General features: G+C 40.6%; 1 protein-coding gene across 3 annotated transcripts in view; it reads right to left on the bottom strand.

Annotated features, from left to right (window-relative positions):
• Positions 1 to 4940: 4940 nt before the first annotated feature.
• tasp1 (taspase, threonine aspartase, 1) overlaps positions 4941 to 18308 on the bottom strand; it is a 31618-nt gene continuing 18250 nt past the window's right edge. For 2 of the 3 annotated variants that reach the window (XM_022198428.2, XM_022198430.2), the window contains exons 11-14: positions 17908 to 18018; positions 16004 to 16111; positions 14888 to 14961; positions 4941 to 6264 (exon numbers count right to left, since the gene is read on the bottom strand). In XM_022198428.2, the coding sequence (XP_022054120.1) occupies positions 6172 to 6264; positions 14888 to 14961; positions 16004 to 16111; positions 17908 to 18018 (386 nt within the window). In that variant the 3' untranslated portion in view covers positions 4941 to 6171. The remainder of the gene's footprint in view (positions 6265 to 14887; positions 14962 to 16003; positions 16112 to 17907; positions 18019 to 18308) is intronic. The other variant, XM_051959984.1, reaches the window with a different exon arrangement.

Here is an 18308-nt window from a genome sequence, read left to right as displayed (position 1 = left end):
GTTTAATGTGTTAGATGGGGGAAAAAACAAATCTCTGTGTGTGTGTGTGTGTGTGTGTGTGTGTGTGTGTGTGTGTGTGTGTGTGTGTGTGTGATCTTCACTTCAAACTTTCGCTGCTATTCTCTCCTGCTGTCGGAGGAAAATTCATCTGCGGGAAAAGAAAAAGCGTCTCATCAATTGAACTCCTCCAACAGACTTAAGCCAGTGCACAAGACTTCCATTAGTTCCATCCAGTGTGGCTGTCAGGCCCGGCCTTTTGATGGGATTGTGATATTTCTACAGAGGGCGAGGAGAGTAAGGTTCCCTTGAATGCGACTCAAATTCTTTGTCTTTGGCATGCATCCTCACATTCCTGAGTAATTTCTCAGTGTACACATGCGCCCACACACACACACACACACACACACACACACACACACACACACACACACACACACACACACACACACACACACACACACATATGCACACACTCATTGCTGCATGTCCACAGCAGGGACCTCTGACCATTCCCTCTCCTCTGAGTGCTGCAGTCATTGTCACAAAGAGAAAGCCATTCATGGTGCCCTCATTCCTGCAGTCTTGTGTACGGCACAGCTGGCCGGGTGCAGGGCTTGTCTTTATAATGCAGCAGGCCCCAGCACGTTCCACACCCCCGAGGCACTGCTCGTAACCACCCAGTTGTTTCCCTATTCATACAAAATTCCAACTCATGCGTCTTTCGACCCATTTATCCCAAACGCGGCCTTTTATCAACAACCCACCCTCGAATAATGACTGTATATCACACATGCACATTTTTTTCCAATGTAGATGCACTCCCTCTACTTCTTCTTGTGTGCTATCAGAGCAACAATGTGTAAACCTCCCTTTTTGAGGCCCTCTCCTGAGCTAAAGCACGCTCTAAGGCTAAGATTACAGTAACCGGCATGGATGGTTATCTTAGCGGAGCGTCTGCAGAGCAGGCCATGAAGATCAAAGCGAGGTGTGCGCCTTTATTTTGAAACATTAGGGCCGAGCTCAAATTGATGACATACCTCCAATGCTAACCCCCCCGAACCCAAACCCTGACCCAGTATCTCTTCTCCAGACAGGCTCCACGTGTCTCAAGAGCAGGCAATTACTCGTACACCCTCCTCACTTTTCATCTCTCATTTTGCCTCCCCTCCCCCATACAAACACTTGCACGATTTGCTCTGCGATTCCAGTGCCAAGGCGCTGGTAGGAACCATAGACTGTATATACAGTGTATGGTAGGAACGCAACAATTAGAGCATGTGAAAACGTATAGGATGGCACACACACTGTAGGCCAGTTAGGGCAGAGGAAACTCAACTGTCAGTGAGGCCTCCATTTGTGTTACTATTTCCAGGTCTCTGGTATATTTCAAAGGATGCAAAGCACCATATTAGTGGTATATTGTCAAGGATCTGAAAGGGCTCATTAAGCATCACCAAGATATGATTGTTGGTATTTTGCCTCTATTTTTGTTATAAGAAGGAAATTATGTCCGACGCACTTAGAACTGTTTTAGAGTGAGTTTGACAGGGCCGGTTCTGGGATTTCTCAGTAGCTCTCAACACAGGAGCTAACTGTGGGAATACAAAAGAAGAATAAAGCAGTGGAAACTTGGATGTGCTAAAGCGGTAATAAATAAACAGAAAGCCGAGGTGTCCTGCTGCTTATTTTACTAGAAATTGTTAAGTTCAGGTGGTTTGTTGTACATGCTGGAGCTCGCTGCACAGCGTTCCAGTAGGTAAATAAAAAGGGTGCGTGGTGGCAATCAGACATGTCTTTGTTTTGTGGTGCGGTGCAGATGTGGCAGAGCCATTTTTAGCCTCCTGCTCCCTCACTTTCTTTCACTCGCTCTGCTGCTTTTAGGGTGGTGTAGCACAATGCAGGAAGTGTCTGGGCCGCAATACCGCAGGGCCCTAACTGCACGGGAAAGCTAATTAAAAGGTTTTTCTTTCGTCTTCTAATCTCGAATAGCTGACCTGGACTGAGAGTTTACTTATCTAGCACCCAGCCGCTCCCCACCCCACCCCCAACCTTCACCCCTCGGTGCCATACTGACAAAACAGAGGGGGGACGGGCCCCTGGCGCTCCGCCTGCCATAGGCTCACGTCTTTGGCACGGCCACTCAGGGGAGGAGTGGGTCATCTGGGAGGGGGGTTGCCTGGGCGTACAGCTGAACAAACAGGTCAAGTAGATGTGGAACATCTGAGAGGGCACGGTGCCTTACTTAACCCCTGCTGCTATGACATTGTTGAGATGCGGCGGCAAACTGCGGCCTAACCATCTCTGGCAGAGCAGTGACAAAGCACATAGATGAATGCTCCACTTCACTTGGACACAAAATATCACCCTGAACATCATCTTGTTAGATGGGCGCATTGGCTTGAGTAGCACCTGCCTCTGGCTCATGTTTTCAAAAATAACATGCACCTGCTTATAAATTCACACGCATAGACGTTAAACAAAAATGTACTTTATCATCTTCTAGGAGAATTTAGTATTGCCTGAATTGAGCAAAATTTAAGACTAATGGACCACTACATGTTTTATACACATTGTGAAAAATTAATGTTTCTTTTTTATTTGTTTACAGGTTTTTAACTGTAAAATTGTTAACCCAACATACTGCTATTTTATAACTTTACAGATTGTGCCTGTATTGTTAGATTGTATACAATAGCTATAAAAACTTTGAAAAAACAGGCCAAAACTGTAAATAACATCCAGGTAAAAAAAAAAAATCATTATTTTTCAAAATTTTGTATTCATTTGCAACATTTGACGGTAAAGTTGCACAATTTTTATGAAATTTATTTAAATAACCAAAATATCATTATTTTACAGATACTTGCAATTTTTTGAAAAAAAAAACTGCATATGAATCCTCGTGTCGTCCTGTGGGTCAAAATTGACCCATTTTAAAGTTTGAAAACGTGAAAAAAAAATTACAGTTAAAGTTCTGATGTCCACATTTTCTACATTTTTTGACAAATCTTTGCACATGTTTTGTCGGAAAAAAGAAATGCTTAAAATGTTTCTTGAGAACATTCACAAAAAATTTAACCAAAATCCAGCAAAATTCGCTGGGGAATTTTTTTGCTGAATTTTTCGATTTTTTTCAGACAAGAAAACTGTATTCTTTGGTGCCCGTAAATGAGGACAACAGGAGAGTTAAGGATTGATGTGAAATGCAAAAATATATATTTTTGATTGGCATTTGACAGATTTTCACCATTTTGTTAATATACAGACCAAAAAAATGTAAAATCCCAGAAAAAAGAGCATTATCCTAGATGTTCAATGGAAAAATAAATAATTTTAAAAAACATGCTAAAACTGTATATGTCCACATCAAAAATCTGTATTTTTACTTTACAGGTGCCCATATAATTACACCATTTTACTGCATTTAAATCAACATTATCCTGCCATTTTTACCATACGTTTTCTGGCTTCTTTGCTGGCAGATGTTCACCATTATTTTACAGATTTTTGTTTTACAGCCTAGAGAAGTGAGTGGAAAACAGACCTAATTTTGAATCAAACAGATCATTACACAAAAACAGCATTAATTTTGAGTCCCTATACTGCATAAAATATCACTGAATTCATTGCAAGAAATAAAGCAAAGACAAACTGTGTGTAATTCTGCACTTCTCCCTGAGAAGTCTCAGTGAATAAAGTGATGAAATGCCAGCCTGGTCTGATAAAGGCACTGCCTGGCTTTAACCCTGCGAGTGTTGATGTTAGAAGCTGGCACAAAGTGGCAGGGAGCAGCGTGGAGGGGGTTGGTGGGAGGTGGTGAGGGAGGGAAGCCAGCATGAGCACGGAAGCTGCATGGCCGTGACTCACTGTGACAGCACCGCTTGGCATGTGAGGACAGCAGGCCAGACAGGCAAGGCTGCTGCCTTTGATCTTTATTTGCTCCACCGTCTGTTTTGCATTTAAGAGCCTTGCTGAGCGCGAGGCATTGGATATACCTTGAATGGCTCAGGACCCTGTCCACTTTTTAAAGACCCAGGATCCTTTTTCAAAGCAAAGGGGATCCAGGACAGAGAGGGATGATGTTTGAAAGGGGAAGGCTCGACGCTGAATGGGGCACAGGGTCTCCCAGCAACACAGATTAGCTCTGATGAAAAGAGGGCGCTCTGTAATAACACATAATCAAGCTAATGGAGAATGGTGTGAGTGTGGGTGAGGGGCAAGGTAACGTACAATTGCCTTGGGATGGGATCACACCGGGGTCAGGTGGCAGTGGAACGAAAACAAACATGCACAGCAGCTCCCCGACCAAACCTGCCATACTCCTCCTGACCTGTCAAATACATTTTTGTGCATTAGTGATGCGCAAAACAACTGTGACATGTTACACCTGAGAGTCAGACTGGCTGGATATTATCAATATGGAGTTCTATCCCACAGGCGGGCGTGGTGCACTGACAGGGAGGCATTTCTCCCTCCAAACACTGAATATATTTATATTCTTGACCAGCTCTATTGCACATTCCTCTCAGACACTACAATGGCCACAATCCAGGCCACTGGATAAAGTCTTGCCCTACAGCATGATACAAGTGATACAAACAACCTCACTCTCTAATCAGAGCCTTTAAAAGTTTATTTATGAGGAAGAACACCAACACTACTTAGAAGAAAAGGGCCTTCTGAGAAACTTCCCTCAGCAGACTTCACTCCCTGGTGTTATTTTAGCATGCTCAAAAGTCCTTCTGCAGAATTCCTTTTCTGTTCCACTTACTGTCCAGCATGTAATTTATTCCCAGACTATACATTTTTGGCAGTCCACGCTTCAGATTATATTTATTCCGTCTGTTAGGGTTCACACAAACTGCTCTCCAAATAGCAACAAACGTACAGTTGGGAGTCTCGTGTTATGGCGTTGAAAAGACTAAAGACAGATGCAGAACTGTAGCAACATAGATTTTATTGACTTTCTGAGCACTGTAGAGAGCGGTGCACATATGATCTCTATAGCTTATACCATTTTATATTCGTTGCATTTTCAAGTAAACAATAAACAAACTCTATTGTGGTTTCATTGGGACCAACAGAAGCATCAGTTCAGACAATTACTCATTTCAAGTACAATTCTCAACAGCACCATTTCATGGGCTTCGATGCATACATTAGTTTTTAGCTGTACTTTTTGCAAGAAAATACACGTCTCTGTCAATGGGACTGTACAAATATAAATTGTGATTTTTAAATGATGACTAACAGTCGTGTTTGGCGGTAGGGTCAAATGCTGCTACCTGAGCACTATATATATGTATAAGCATCACTCTGGAAGTGCATAGCTTCCTCCTTCTTGATCAACTCAGAAAAAAAGAAAATGGCTTACTGTATATTTTGTACATGCAGTAGCTATGTATTCACATTTGAAAACAAAAAGCAAAGCATTCTAGGAGTGAAATGGTTATAAAATTCATCATGACCTAAGATGCACATTATGCTACATTGTACAGTAAGCTGGAGGATTAAAAACAGCATGTGTGAGCGAGTATGGGGAAGTTGTTAACGCTGCAAATTGCTTTTTCTCGTCACTATTCAACTCTCACAGCTATACATTCTTCATTTAAAACAATAACCTTGAGTAGCAGGCATTCCACAAGGTGCAATATGACATCTTTTTTTTTTAAATCGAAAAGTATTTTAGGAACAAAATAAGGTCTTGCATTTGAAATTCCTAAAAGTTTGAAAATAGTCACATCTGTTCAGTAATACAAAATAACATGAACATCCACCCTGTTTCCCTAAATTAGAGCTTATGTACAAAAAGGAAGGACGCCACTTTTAGTTGGAAAAGAGTAACAAAGAAAAAATGGTGCATCAAGGCAATGGTGCATCAAGTCTAATCCAGGTGACACTGGAGAGCTCGGGGGTAAAGTTGGCATAGTGTACATGCTGGAGGCAGACAGTGGCAAAGGGAAGTCCTGTAAGTGCACTAAGTAGAAGCTAACACTCCCTCCTTCCTGGACACCTGTTAAAACAGTGAAAGCTTATTACTCCTGGCATCACAAAGGCTGTGAGGAGGTGAGGGGTGCTGTGCATGTGTGAGTCTAAGTGCCAGTGTGTGCACATGTGTGGAGTCTGAATTGGAATATTGCTGAAGAAGCCCAGAAGACGGGAGAACACGGTTCAATCCACCACACCCATCAGCCGACACACCCCTCCCTCGATGGCCAAAGACTGACCAGGAACAGTCCCCGGTGGTAATCTGGATATATGTGTCTGCAGGCAACAAAAGAACACACACAATGAGGAAGACATCCAAGCAGAGATAAACTGTACACATAAGTGCAATAATGCAAATTAACTGATAAAAAGACTTAGTTTTGATCTTACACGGGAAAAAAAATGCCCCTCTCAAAAAAAAGTATTTCAAGAAATTTTTACCTTGAAACAAGTGAAAAAATCTGCCAAAAGAACAAGTGAAAAATGGCTTGGGATATCTTGAAATAGGTTTGATATGTAGAATATTAAGATCTCAAAATTAGCTGGGCAAAGTTTTTTTTAAGCTATATTTTACCAGGATTGTCAAGCTTAGGTGTCTTAAAATACGTCACACATGCTAAAAAAAATTGTAGTTTTTCACTCAAAAATAGATTTTTGCTTTTATGTAACTTCATAATTTGAGATGTATTAAATTTATTTTGAGTTTTCTTGTAAAATTCAACTCAAAAGAAGATCATTTCAAGACTGTTTGACTTAACAAGACACGTAAGATGCATTGTCTTAAAACAAGTCCCTCCATCTTGCTGAAATGTCACCTAAGTGAATTTATCTTAAATCAAGTGGGATGAGACATTTTGACTGAAAATAAGACAAATTGACTTGGTAAGATTTTTAGTTTTTACAGTGTATGGATTCTTGTAAAAGTTCAGATTTTCAGATTGTAAGTTGAGCAAATTTTACGAGATTATTAAGTATCATTAATGGGCATTACACTGGAAATAGCGAAATGGATAAAAGGGCAACATGGTGTATATGCATTTCTACGGGTAAGCAAGATACAACCTAAAGCCTTGATTACGAGAGTAGATATGAAATGTGTAACACATGTCTACAAAGTCCAGTTTGAGAAATACATCTACTTGCTGTAAGGCTGAACAAATATACTGCACAATGCTTTATGATAGCACTATAATGAATGAATTTGGATCTCTGAAAAGGTATCCTAACAACTAAACAATAAATTAGTCCTCTGCATTAACAGTCTGAAAGTAAACAATACACTGATCCACTAAAGCTTCTCCACTAAAGATGGGAAAGGCAGTAATTTTTCAGCGTCAATGGGCAACAATTTCCTAAACGCCTTTTCAGAAAAGTAGACTTTTGCACCTTGTCTTGGCCCTGCTCTCCAGGCTGTAGCAACTCAAAGTCTTGTCTACTAACTATTACATTCAAAGCTTGCTTATTTTCCTGGACGGTCACACTGCGGACTTAATTTTCTTGGGAGTTGTAGCAGTTGGTGAGATTGCGTCAGTAGGTGCACCATTTTCTTTTTTTTTTTTTTGCCTTCTCCAGAGTTCCATCTACTCAAGCTCTGAGGTAATTTGTCAGGAACCAAGTACAGTTGAGAACAATCTTTTCAAGTATGGAACCCCTAACTGAGTCCGGTACTGAACTGTAGTTCATCCTGGCTGTTCTTCCCCACAGTATCCTTTTAGGTTTTATCACTGGTTGATGTCTCCTAGCACTAATTGGTAGATGGCACCAGGGTCCATTAGGCCTGACCCTGCAGAGCTCCTGGAGGTCATGAGGGCACCCAAGCTCCAAAACCACAATTTAATTTTGAACTCTTTGGTTGGTTAGAAGACATGTTTTTAGAAAGCCATGAATAAATGAAGAACATACACAACTGTTGCATCATGAGCTTGGACCCCTGAAGTCCAAAGGTGCCAAGTCTGTGTTTGTAGACCGAAAAGTGGATGGAGAAAGAGAATAGACTGATAGTGTTTTGTGTTTGAGCAGAGACAGAAAGCAGTAAGAGGAGGAGGGAAGGGACAAACACAGCTGTGAAGACTGGAGTGATACTTCCACTGGGAGATCAAAGGTGACCAGCTCGCCCTGTGCCAATAATGGCTGTCACCTTCCTTCCTCTCTCTCGCTCCACAGAGGGTAACACAGACTGCAGCCTTGAGGGGGGAAGAGTACATCCACTTATCTACCAGGCCACTGACTTTTCCTGACATCACTCCTCCAGTTGCAGGAGTCTGCTGGTCGTTTTTTTTATGTGGGCTTAGACTACGGCCCCTAGCACCCTGAGGGCAACTGTCACTACAATGGGACAACAGCCAGACAAGGCCATGCACACATGGCAATACTCTCAGGGGCTATTATGCCTCCAGTACATGTTTCTGGGCCCATCTTCTTCCCTTCATCTTCTGAGGATGAGGTTAAGAAAAGGCCTCGTTTAAACTGTCCATAGCTGAGTCATAATCAGCTAATGGTGACATGCTAAATGTTTCCCTTTTGATGTTTGAATGCCAGAAGGAAAGAGCTTTGCAATGTTCTTTTAAATCCTTACCACACTGAAGATACGCAAGAAAATACACAACTGAGCACAATTACCTGCTCGCCGTGTGACTTCATGTATGTCACAAGAAAACTGCATCTGACATTGACGCCACTGTGCAATAACTGACTCCTACATTCAACCTTTGCGCCATATGTTGAGATCTTCATTTTGTTTCAAGCTCGACAGCATGAGTCAGAAGGAAGAGTGAAAAGCTATCATAAGCAAACAAGTAATTACACCAGCACAGTGCTCAGAACATTCCAAGTCGTTTATAAGCTATGGTGCTAGCTCATATCTCCATTATTCTGCTCAGTGCCTTAAGCAATACAAAAGACAATAGACTGAAACCTTGTTGATGTTGTAGCCCAACATTCTGTATGCACAATTGTTAAGCTTCATTCCTGAAGATTTGCTTTTAATAAAATGCAATGCTTTGAAGAATTCCAACAAGTCACACAAAATGACAACATTTTGGGTTTATCAAAAATATTCTGAGACCAATATAATCACCCTTCTTTTCAATAGCTGTCATGAGCCTTTCATCCATGGAGTCATGGACTTTTGCTAAAGGCACCAACCACAGTTTCCCAAATGTTGTTCAAAGAGATGGACTGTCTTCCCTCACTGTAAATCTCCCATTTGAGAAGGGCCCACATGATGTCAGGAGATTTTCAGTCAGGTCAGGTTCATCAGACATCTTTCAGGAGTTTTGCTGGTGAACCAAGCAGTAGAGTACTTGGATGCATGTGAATGCATTGTCCTGCAAAAAGGCCTTTTCAAATTTGCAGACTTCCTCCTGTAGAACTGTAGAAAGCATCTTCCAGAAACTGGCGGTAGGTTTGGAAGTTGACTTTTTAGTCCACCTTCAGTATGAAAAGGTCCAAACAGCTCATCCTTAATGACAGCAGCCCATAGCAGTACTCCTCCTGATTAGACTGATTTGAAATGGTGTCCATCAGTGATCCAGCCATAGGTCCATCCATCTGGTCCATCAAGAGTCAAGATCATTTCATTTGTCCATAAAATTGTTGAAAAGGTTGTCTTGGCCAGTTGTGACATTTCAATTTGTGAATCTCCTTCAGAGGTGACCATGTTTCCATCCTCGTTACCTTCACATGTTTCGGAGCACTTCACCCCTTGTACTTCTGGACACTCCAGGTAGATGGCAGATCTTAAATATGGTGGCCTTGGAGAAAAATATGCTCTTGGCAGCTTCATGTACAGTTGTGCTCATAAGTTTACATACCCTGGCCAAATTTGTGAAATATTGTCCTTTATTTTTAGCAAATATGTTTGTTAATGGAAACATTTTTCTTTCATTTAGGGCTGGTGTTCAGACAAAGCTATTTATTGGCAGCATTGTATTTGCTCTGATCATTCGTGTTTTCATTAAAGAATGGAGCACATTTTACAAATTCTGCCAGGGTATATAAACTTATGAGCACAACTGTATAATTTTTTCGCATTCTTTGCAGTGAATGTGCGCTTTTTGCAACAAAATCTTAATTATCTGGCAGTCACACCTCAGGAGTTTAGCTACTTTAAGAGTGCTGCATTTGTCTGAAAGGCATTGAACCATTTTTGCTTCACAATAATTTTATACAGTTTACTATGAGGTGTTGACCACGTAAGGCCATATCCTCCCTCATTACACAAATTCATAGCACCTGAAAATGGTTAAATCCAAAAAGCATTCAAGTCTATACAGAGTAGGAAAATGTGCATAGGAATTATATTAAGGTCGGAATAATTAGTTATGTACTAATGCTACACAGTGTAAGTGGTTAGTTATTTTGGCTGCAAAGTGTGAACACTGCAACTGAAATCCCAAGCACGATCTGAGCCCTTCAAAATGGATTTATACTGTTTATAACATGGTGGGCATGGTGTCCATCTCAGCACCTCCTTGAGTCCTTGTTGTGGAATCTATGTATACAGAAGCAGCATAAACTAATTATGAAGTCAGTGGAGTTAAAAGAAGAGCAAAGAAATATAGAGAGATGTGATAGTTGGGCTAGATAGACAGAAAAAAAAATACGGAGACATGCAAACCTACAGTGAGGCTGTTGTCAGCTCGTTACCCAGTGACTGAAGTGACCACATGACAGAGCTACAAATGAGTCAAAATATAACATGAAAACACAGTTCCATTGTATCTGTCGGAGAAAAACAACATTCTTTGGTGATATGAATGTGTTTAGGGGCTAGAGAAGCCACACATTAACACCACAGTGTAGACCAAAGGGTAAATTTAGCATGTGGACTATGCTGTTGTTTTTGTATTGTGGTTTTTACATTCTTCTCTTTTAAAATACAATAAAAAAACAATCATATGCTATTTATTCTCCTGGCAAGATGGATAATAAAAACAACATGTACCGTAAAAAGTACCATAAAAAAAAGACACGTCGTGTAATACTCAAAGCTGAAAATAACCAGGAGGCCTGAATTGCATGCCATTTGATTTTCTCTGGCCTTATGCAATTTGAGCAGAAAAATCTTTATAGTGGTAATGATGTCCAGGAGGAGGAAACTGAGCCATGGCAGTGGTGTTGGGGATCCTACATTTTTCTTTCATCTGTGGAATCGCGACAATCATAAAACAATAGTCTAACTGTTTCAGAAGTGCCGCAACTGGCTTGTCCATGCAGCTCTGTGTAGCTGTGTAAAACATAGCTCGATGTTTTGATGTCTATCCAGTGCAAACACAGGTGAGCGTCTGAATAAAACCAGATGCTTGCTCTCTGCAGTACTGCTGCTATTGTACAGTCTAATCTAAGAAGGACTGGGACACAGACTAGACTTTCTTCAGAAACAACATCTAATTGAAAAGCAAGAAAATCTGACAAGAGCAGTGTCTAATATTTGGTCCAAAATCCAACTTTTCAAACTAATTCAGAAAATTTTATCATTAAAAATGTTTGAATTGGAACACCAAACAGAGAAGGAAAGCAGATATAGCAGCACTCCAGTATGACCTCTATCCTAAATACTCCAGCTACCGTGTATCAGCCCTTTCATGTTCTTATCACAAAAAAGCAGTGGAAGATGGACTCTGGCTGGTTAGAAATGCCCAGCTAAAAGGAATGGGAGGAATGTCTGTAGAATAGCAGCTGAGGCTGTAGATGGCTCTGGCTCTACACCAATCAGTCAAAGCAATAAAACCACCTGCTCAGTAATGTATAGGTGATTTTCATGCATCAGAACAGCTCTGACCTGTCAGGTCATGGACATGGTGCATCTTGGAGGGGGATCCTGTGTTGTTTGGCACCAGGATGTTGGCAGCAAATCCTTCGGGTAATATAGGATTGCGGATTGGGTGCTGTGTGGATCCGGCATGACTGCTCATCCAGACTGGGATGTGGAGAAACTGTAGGTCAGGTTGACACCTTGGCTTCTTCGTCATGTTGTATGTATGCTGTATGTGAGCAGATTTTGCAATACAGTGGAGCACACTGTCTTGACAGGGGAGGCCACTGCCTTTGGGAAGTGACGTTGCCATGATGTGGTGCACACATACTTAAATCTGAATAATTACTTCAGGCAAAAAGCAATGGAAACGCTAGTCCTTATTCGGTATTCTTTAAAAAGGATTTATGATAGCACAGCCGATGAAGTCGTTGCTGAAAGAACGTGTTCATCACTATTTGTTCTGCTCCCAGTGTTGTAGTTCAAGATAGCAAGATAAAGACTTTTGCTTCACAGGAGGACTGAAGTCCACTGCAGACCTTTTTCCCAAACAGCCTATGCAGCAGACGTTCCCCACAGCTTTACCATCAAGGCCTTGGACACCTTGCCACCTCCTGGACCTCCATGGCATACAGACCACAGCAGACATCATAGCTGGAGCCTGGCCACATTAGAATTCCCATCTCAAGCTCTTTGAACTTCACCAGAATGCAGAAAAAAAACAGATTCTGGGCGTTATGGAATCCCCTCAGTGGCCAGCTCTGGGCCCAGCTGGGGACCAATGAGTGAAACCTTGTTTTGTACCAAGTCTGGGGGCATGAAGGATAGAACAGCCAGCTGCTCTGGTATGCAGATGGCAAAGCAAAGAGGCATATCAGAGCTTCACAGCTTCACTCTCACAACTAGCTACTCAAGTCTCTGATAGAGTGGTGTAAGGTTTGGTGGAGCAGCTGTGTTCTTGGCTGCACTCTCCAATATCACTGTGTCACCAATGGCCCCTCAAGAGGAAGTGGATACCCTCCCCCAAGAGACGCAGAAACCACTACTGACAGATGATATTCCGGGATCTGCACCCACTGAGCATATTGATTTTATACAGAACCTTTTGAAAGCTTTTCTCAATGAAGTGATGCTGGGAGACCAGTCCACCACGCTAGATTTTAAAGGTATTTTATGCTCCTGAGGTGTCCAGATCCGGAAGTTTCTGGAGTTTAGATTTTAAGTAGTAGCTAGGGCTATAGATTCCAAGTTCTCTGCAACATTTCCAAGACCATGGATGGAGCAGCTTGAACCACTGTGGGAAAAATGAATTTTGTAGAGTAGTGGAAGAGCACAAAATATGACTCTTTCATGTTTTTGACTTGACTTCGAGTCCATACTGTCTCGTCGTCTTGGCCACCAAACTCTCCCTCTTATCTACTTAATATCACACCATCCTCTGCTTCACTAGTCACAGCATGTTATTAAATTCTTCATATGTGTAACTATCATTTATTTTTATTATGAGAACATAGATACTGCTGTAGGACTGTACTTTTTGATACATCAGTTATAAATACTGTTTTATATCTACAGTGAGGTACAATAAATGCACTATGATATTCAGAAAGTACATAAACAATAGTTTATTGTACATATGCAAGTATTGCTAGCCTATGTTAACACCTGCTAAGCTGCTAGTTAAACATACACTATGCAAGAATGCAAACTAAATAAAAAACTTACACACAAGAGTTTGGTCAAAGTACATAGTTCACTGTGTTCTGCTCACATTGGCACTGGCATGACAGGAAAGCTTGCATGCTCACATTCCACCGCAAAGCCCTACACAAAGAGCACATCTGACAAATATGCAGATTGATACTGATATCCCCATTGGTGCTTGACTCTCAGTAAACTTTATGGTACTTTAGGACCAGGTAGTGGCCAAAGAGAGGGTGTGATGAGAGAGTCAGACCATGAGAGAAGAAAGGATGGGTGAGGGGGCAGGGACAAGGGACGGAGGGCAAACACTTTGAAATCCGAACCAAACTTGAACAACAGTGCACTGTCCTCATACAGAGTGACAGTGATACATGAGCCAAAGAAATCAGTAATGATTCATGCAATCATTACAGCTTCATGGTGGGTGTCCAAGATTAGGCACACAAATTCAAGTTCCGACATAATGTGAAATACGGTCACAATGCCCCTTCTGTTGACTGCCTCCTTCTGAATTGTGATGTTGAATAATGACCAGAAAAGTGCTTTTCAAGAATACTATAATGTCACAGTGAATGTGACCTTTGACCTTTTGGATATAAAATGTTGTAACTTCTGAATTTTAATTCTATTAGACATTTGTGTGAAATTTTGTCATAATTAGTCTTTGTGTCACAGTGGGCTTGTCCTTTGGCCATAAAATGCTAATCAGTTCATCCTGCCAAATATAAAAAAGTTCCCATGGCGGTTTGCTAAGATATCTTATGCTAAAGACTTGGATGGATGGATGGATGGATGGATGGATGGATGGATGGATGGATGGATGGATGGATGGATGGATGGATGGATGGATGGATGGATGGATGGATGGATGGATGGATGGATAACCTGAAAACATCAGGGCTGTTGCATGCATTTTTAAAAGCCTTTTTAAATGCATTTGGTACATGATATATTCATTTGCATAGATCAACGGCATATCTCAATTTTAATATTGATGGAAAAAAATGATATTCATTACCCAGGACAGATGAACTGACCAACATACAATGCACAAATTATTTTACCTGTAATTTTGTCTGAGGGAATTGTCACAGGACAGGTTTCTGGCTGAAACACCTTTCTTGTGATATATTCATTCACAGCTTACAAATCTACTACATTAAACATAATAAGAAAACAGAGCAATTTTTTGATTCTGTAACATTATTCATCCTTCAAAATTTGATGCAAAACAGTCTTCCAAAATGATCACTCAAAGTCTAAAGAGGAGATAAATGAGTTCTCATAAATTATGAAAGAAGCATCTACTTTCAAGCCACTTCCAGTGATGCATATGTATCACACAGGACAAACTAGGAGCAAGGAAGACGTAAGAACAAAGAAGTGTATTTAAAATTCACTGCAAAACATTTTGATTATTTGGCTAATTGGTATGCTCACCTTTGCTTTGCTGTCTTGGGCTGACATGTAGCCAACACACATGCTCTCTGTGGTGTGACTCCATAGGAACTCCACTGTGAAAGAACACGGATATAAAGGTTAAAACAGAGTTAAAAAGAGAAAATGCATTAACACAGATATGTATACTGAATATTTTAAAATACAAAGCAGGGCGGGCTAGGATTAGCGGAGAGAAAGGACTATTTTACTAACTTAAAAGCTCAGTTTCACAAAGTAGACAGAAATTGGTAGCCATCTGCCAGAGGAGAACATTTGGCAGGTGACTCAATGTAGTAAACTTTGAGCATGCCCATTATCATGAAAATATAAGACTGGCAGTTTGTGACATAACTACAGAGGAAGGTAGAACCTGAGAGCTGAAGTGGAAACCCAATTACAGCATCGTAAGGATGTGGTTGACATGGTGCTTATTCTTGTAAATCAACAGTCCGCAGCAATCTGAGGTAGTCCAAACAGTCCATATAAAGCTTTAAACTGGCTCATTCCTCCCATATAACAGTCACTTCAGAACAGGTCATTTGTCATGGTGACATAATGCACAATACAAACTCACCAGTCATTTGCCATTCTGTTTACTTCCTCATCAAACTCTACTTTCTGCTGCCCTTCTCTGTTGAAGTGAGGATTTGATTTATTGTGTAGTATGTCAGAATTTGCACAAAGAGCAAAGACAACATTCAAATCCCGTAGTAAGTCCTGTGGCCCAAGCCTCACACAGAACTCAGTCAAATTCCGTGAAAAGTAGCTTTGCAAAAAGAAGGAGCATTCTCATAAGCTCCAGGTAAAGAAACCAGATCTGTCAATACAATCAGCCAAACTGGGCAGTATCCAGAAGGCCTCCGCTTGTCTAAAGATTAGTGGTTGATTCCATAGTGGGAGGTCTCTGTTTGAATCTGAGATGAAGGGTGTGAAACCAGAGCCTGATTGTGCAAGTTAAAACACAGACCACCTGCCAGGAAAGTCACAGTGCCTCCTCCCCCTCTTCCCATTTATCTAAGGATAGATTTATACATATTCACAGCCAAATCTTTGCCTACGATTATCTGTGGCGTGGAGCGCTGAGCGTGATCAGACTTGAAATTATTAACGTCTTACCCAAGATACCCTGAATATTTTGAGATGGCTGAGCTTCCACACATCTGCAGCACCGCAAGACAATTACCCCACCCAGAACACGATCTTCACTGGTCAGAAAGGGTGAGCCTGGGCACAGAAAGAAGAAAGCAGAACACTTGTGATGGCTAAATGTGGCATAAACACGGAAAAGAAATTTCTTGTTATTCAATAAAATATCTTATACTTAAAGTTCCCCACTATAACACACACAGGATATTACATGGGTGTTCTGATAACAAACTGAAAAATAGTAAATTAAAAATAAAAAACTGAGACAAAACTCAAGCCTTTAAAATTGAGGTGGTTTACGAGAAAAAAAAAATCTTTCTATTCAAGTTGTTTTTGTAGTCAAGTTAAACACCTGAAAGCAATTATTCTGCCTTGATGCATTTATTTATTTGGCAAACTGTTAAATGCAAATATTTCACCACTTTTGTGTGGGTATGATAATAATAGGTGAATGACAGGTAGTTTATTTTTTGAACTCACCACACTGCATGCACTACTGTAACATAATATTCCATTCGAAGAACAAAATATCAGACTAAATAGCATCCTTTCAAACAACAAAACAGAAAAATCACTGTGTGGAATGAGAACCTCTCTTGCTTCCTGACTAAATTTCAGAAGAGACAAACTTGAATGAGGTGTTGTTTATACAGAAAAAAAACATGGATTGGGTGATTAGTGTGGTGCAATAAAAGAAAAAAGGGCTCAGTTTGGAAAAGAACAAACTATAAACAGCTATAGCATGTCTTGAACTGTCTGAAAACAGCAACAAGCAAAAGGAAAACAAGTCCAAGTGGCGCATTTGATGAAAATATTGTGTCTGCATACCATTGTTCTTTTGTTGCATTTCACACAGATTTTGGTTCCATGTTGTAATGTTTCCTTCACACTATAAACACTTTTTTGTGTGTAGCCTGAACAACATTCACATAAAAGCCTGGTATTTGTTCTACATTTTAATAGAATTTTTTTGATAAACGTTCCATAATAACTCGTAACATCTTTTCATGTTGTAAATAAGAGATCAGTTTGATTCTGCTGTAATTATTTTGTCAACAGCAATAAAAAAATGGAACTATTGTGGAGAATCTGAGTATTTGTGTGTCTCTGTTTTGAAGATGTAACTATATGATTAGAGTTACTGCATTACACAATAACATCTGAGGATATCTGATGTTGGTTTGGTGGTTAAAGACAATCTCTTCAGAGAACCTGACATATCTTGGAAGCCACTACAAGAGTGGAAATCTCTCACTCAACTTCATCATTGGTTCTGCAACGGCAGAATTTATGGCTCTTTGTGTAACTTCATGTGCATTGTAAAAGAAACAACAGAAGTTTTAACTTCAGACTGACTTCATTCAGTCCGTCCTCGGTGTTACAGATATCCATGACAAAGCCAAACTGGGACAGACTTCTAAAGGAGGCCAGAACAAGGGAGAAACCACCACATGTTTCCACATGTCCTTTCTTCCTCTGCACTGAACTGTCCCAGTGGTCATTCCCAGGCGCAGCAAACTCAGTTAACTAGACTTTCTAAAACTGACCACTTCTGAGAATATGGCAAAAAATTACATCTTCACATAAACTCTCAACAAAAACAATTATGTCTTCCAAAATTATCTGTGGCTGTCAGCTATAATGTGTGGAACATCTGAAGGTCCTGTTTAAACAGTGAGAAGGAGCCATAAATCAAAAGCCGCCTCTTCTGATTCTGTTATTTCCAGCGTTTCCAGTTGTTTGCTCATTCCTTATGTTATGCAACATCTGTTTGTTTAATTCTCTCAATGTGTTTTTCACAAACACGCTCTTGGCTGACAAATCTGTGTGTGTATGGAAAGGAGTGGTAATCAGACTACATGTGGGCGACTCACTGATGAACTTGTTTTGCATAGCCTCCAGCAGTGCTTGGTGGGCATCTTCAGACTGCATTGCAGCAGAGCACTCACGTGCCAACATGGTGCGAATCAGATGCTCTCCACAGCCTGACAAAAGACACACGACAACTGAGTTAACTTTTAGAGATTGTAGCACACGTAGCCCAAACACTCTGGACAGGACACAGAAACATCAGACTTTCAAAACACTAGTTGTGTGTGGTAATCACATTTTGATGTTTAAGTGAATATTGAAGAGATTAAAATGTACAAACACTTCCTGGTTACCACTTACTATGCTTTGATATTGAAAACCTTTCAAAGAGATCACATTTTTCTAATACATCTGTTTATTAAGTTACGTAATGGAAAATATTGTGAAATTAAAGGATTTGGTT

The sequence above is a fragment of the Acanthochromis polyacanthus genome, chromosome 15, assembly GCF_021347895.1.
Source record: "Acanthochromis polyacanthus isolate Apoly-LR-REF ecotype Palm Island chromosome 15, KAUST_Apoly_ChrSc, whole genome shotgun sequence".
Taxonomy (NCBI): Eukaryota; Metazoa; Chordata; class Actinopteri; family Pomacentridae; genus Acanthochromis; species Acanthochromis polyacanthus.
This window is presented reverse-complemented; position numbering and strand designations above follow the sequence as displayed.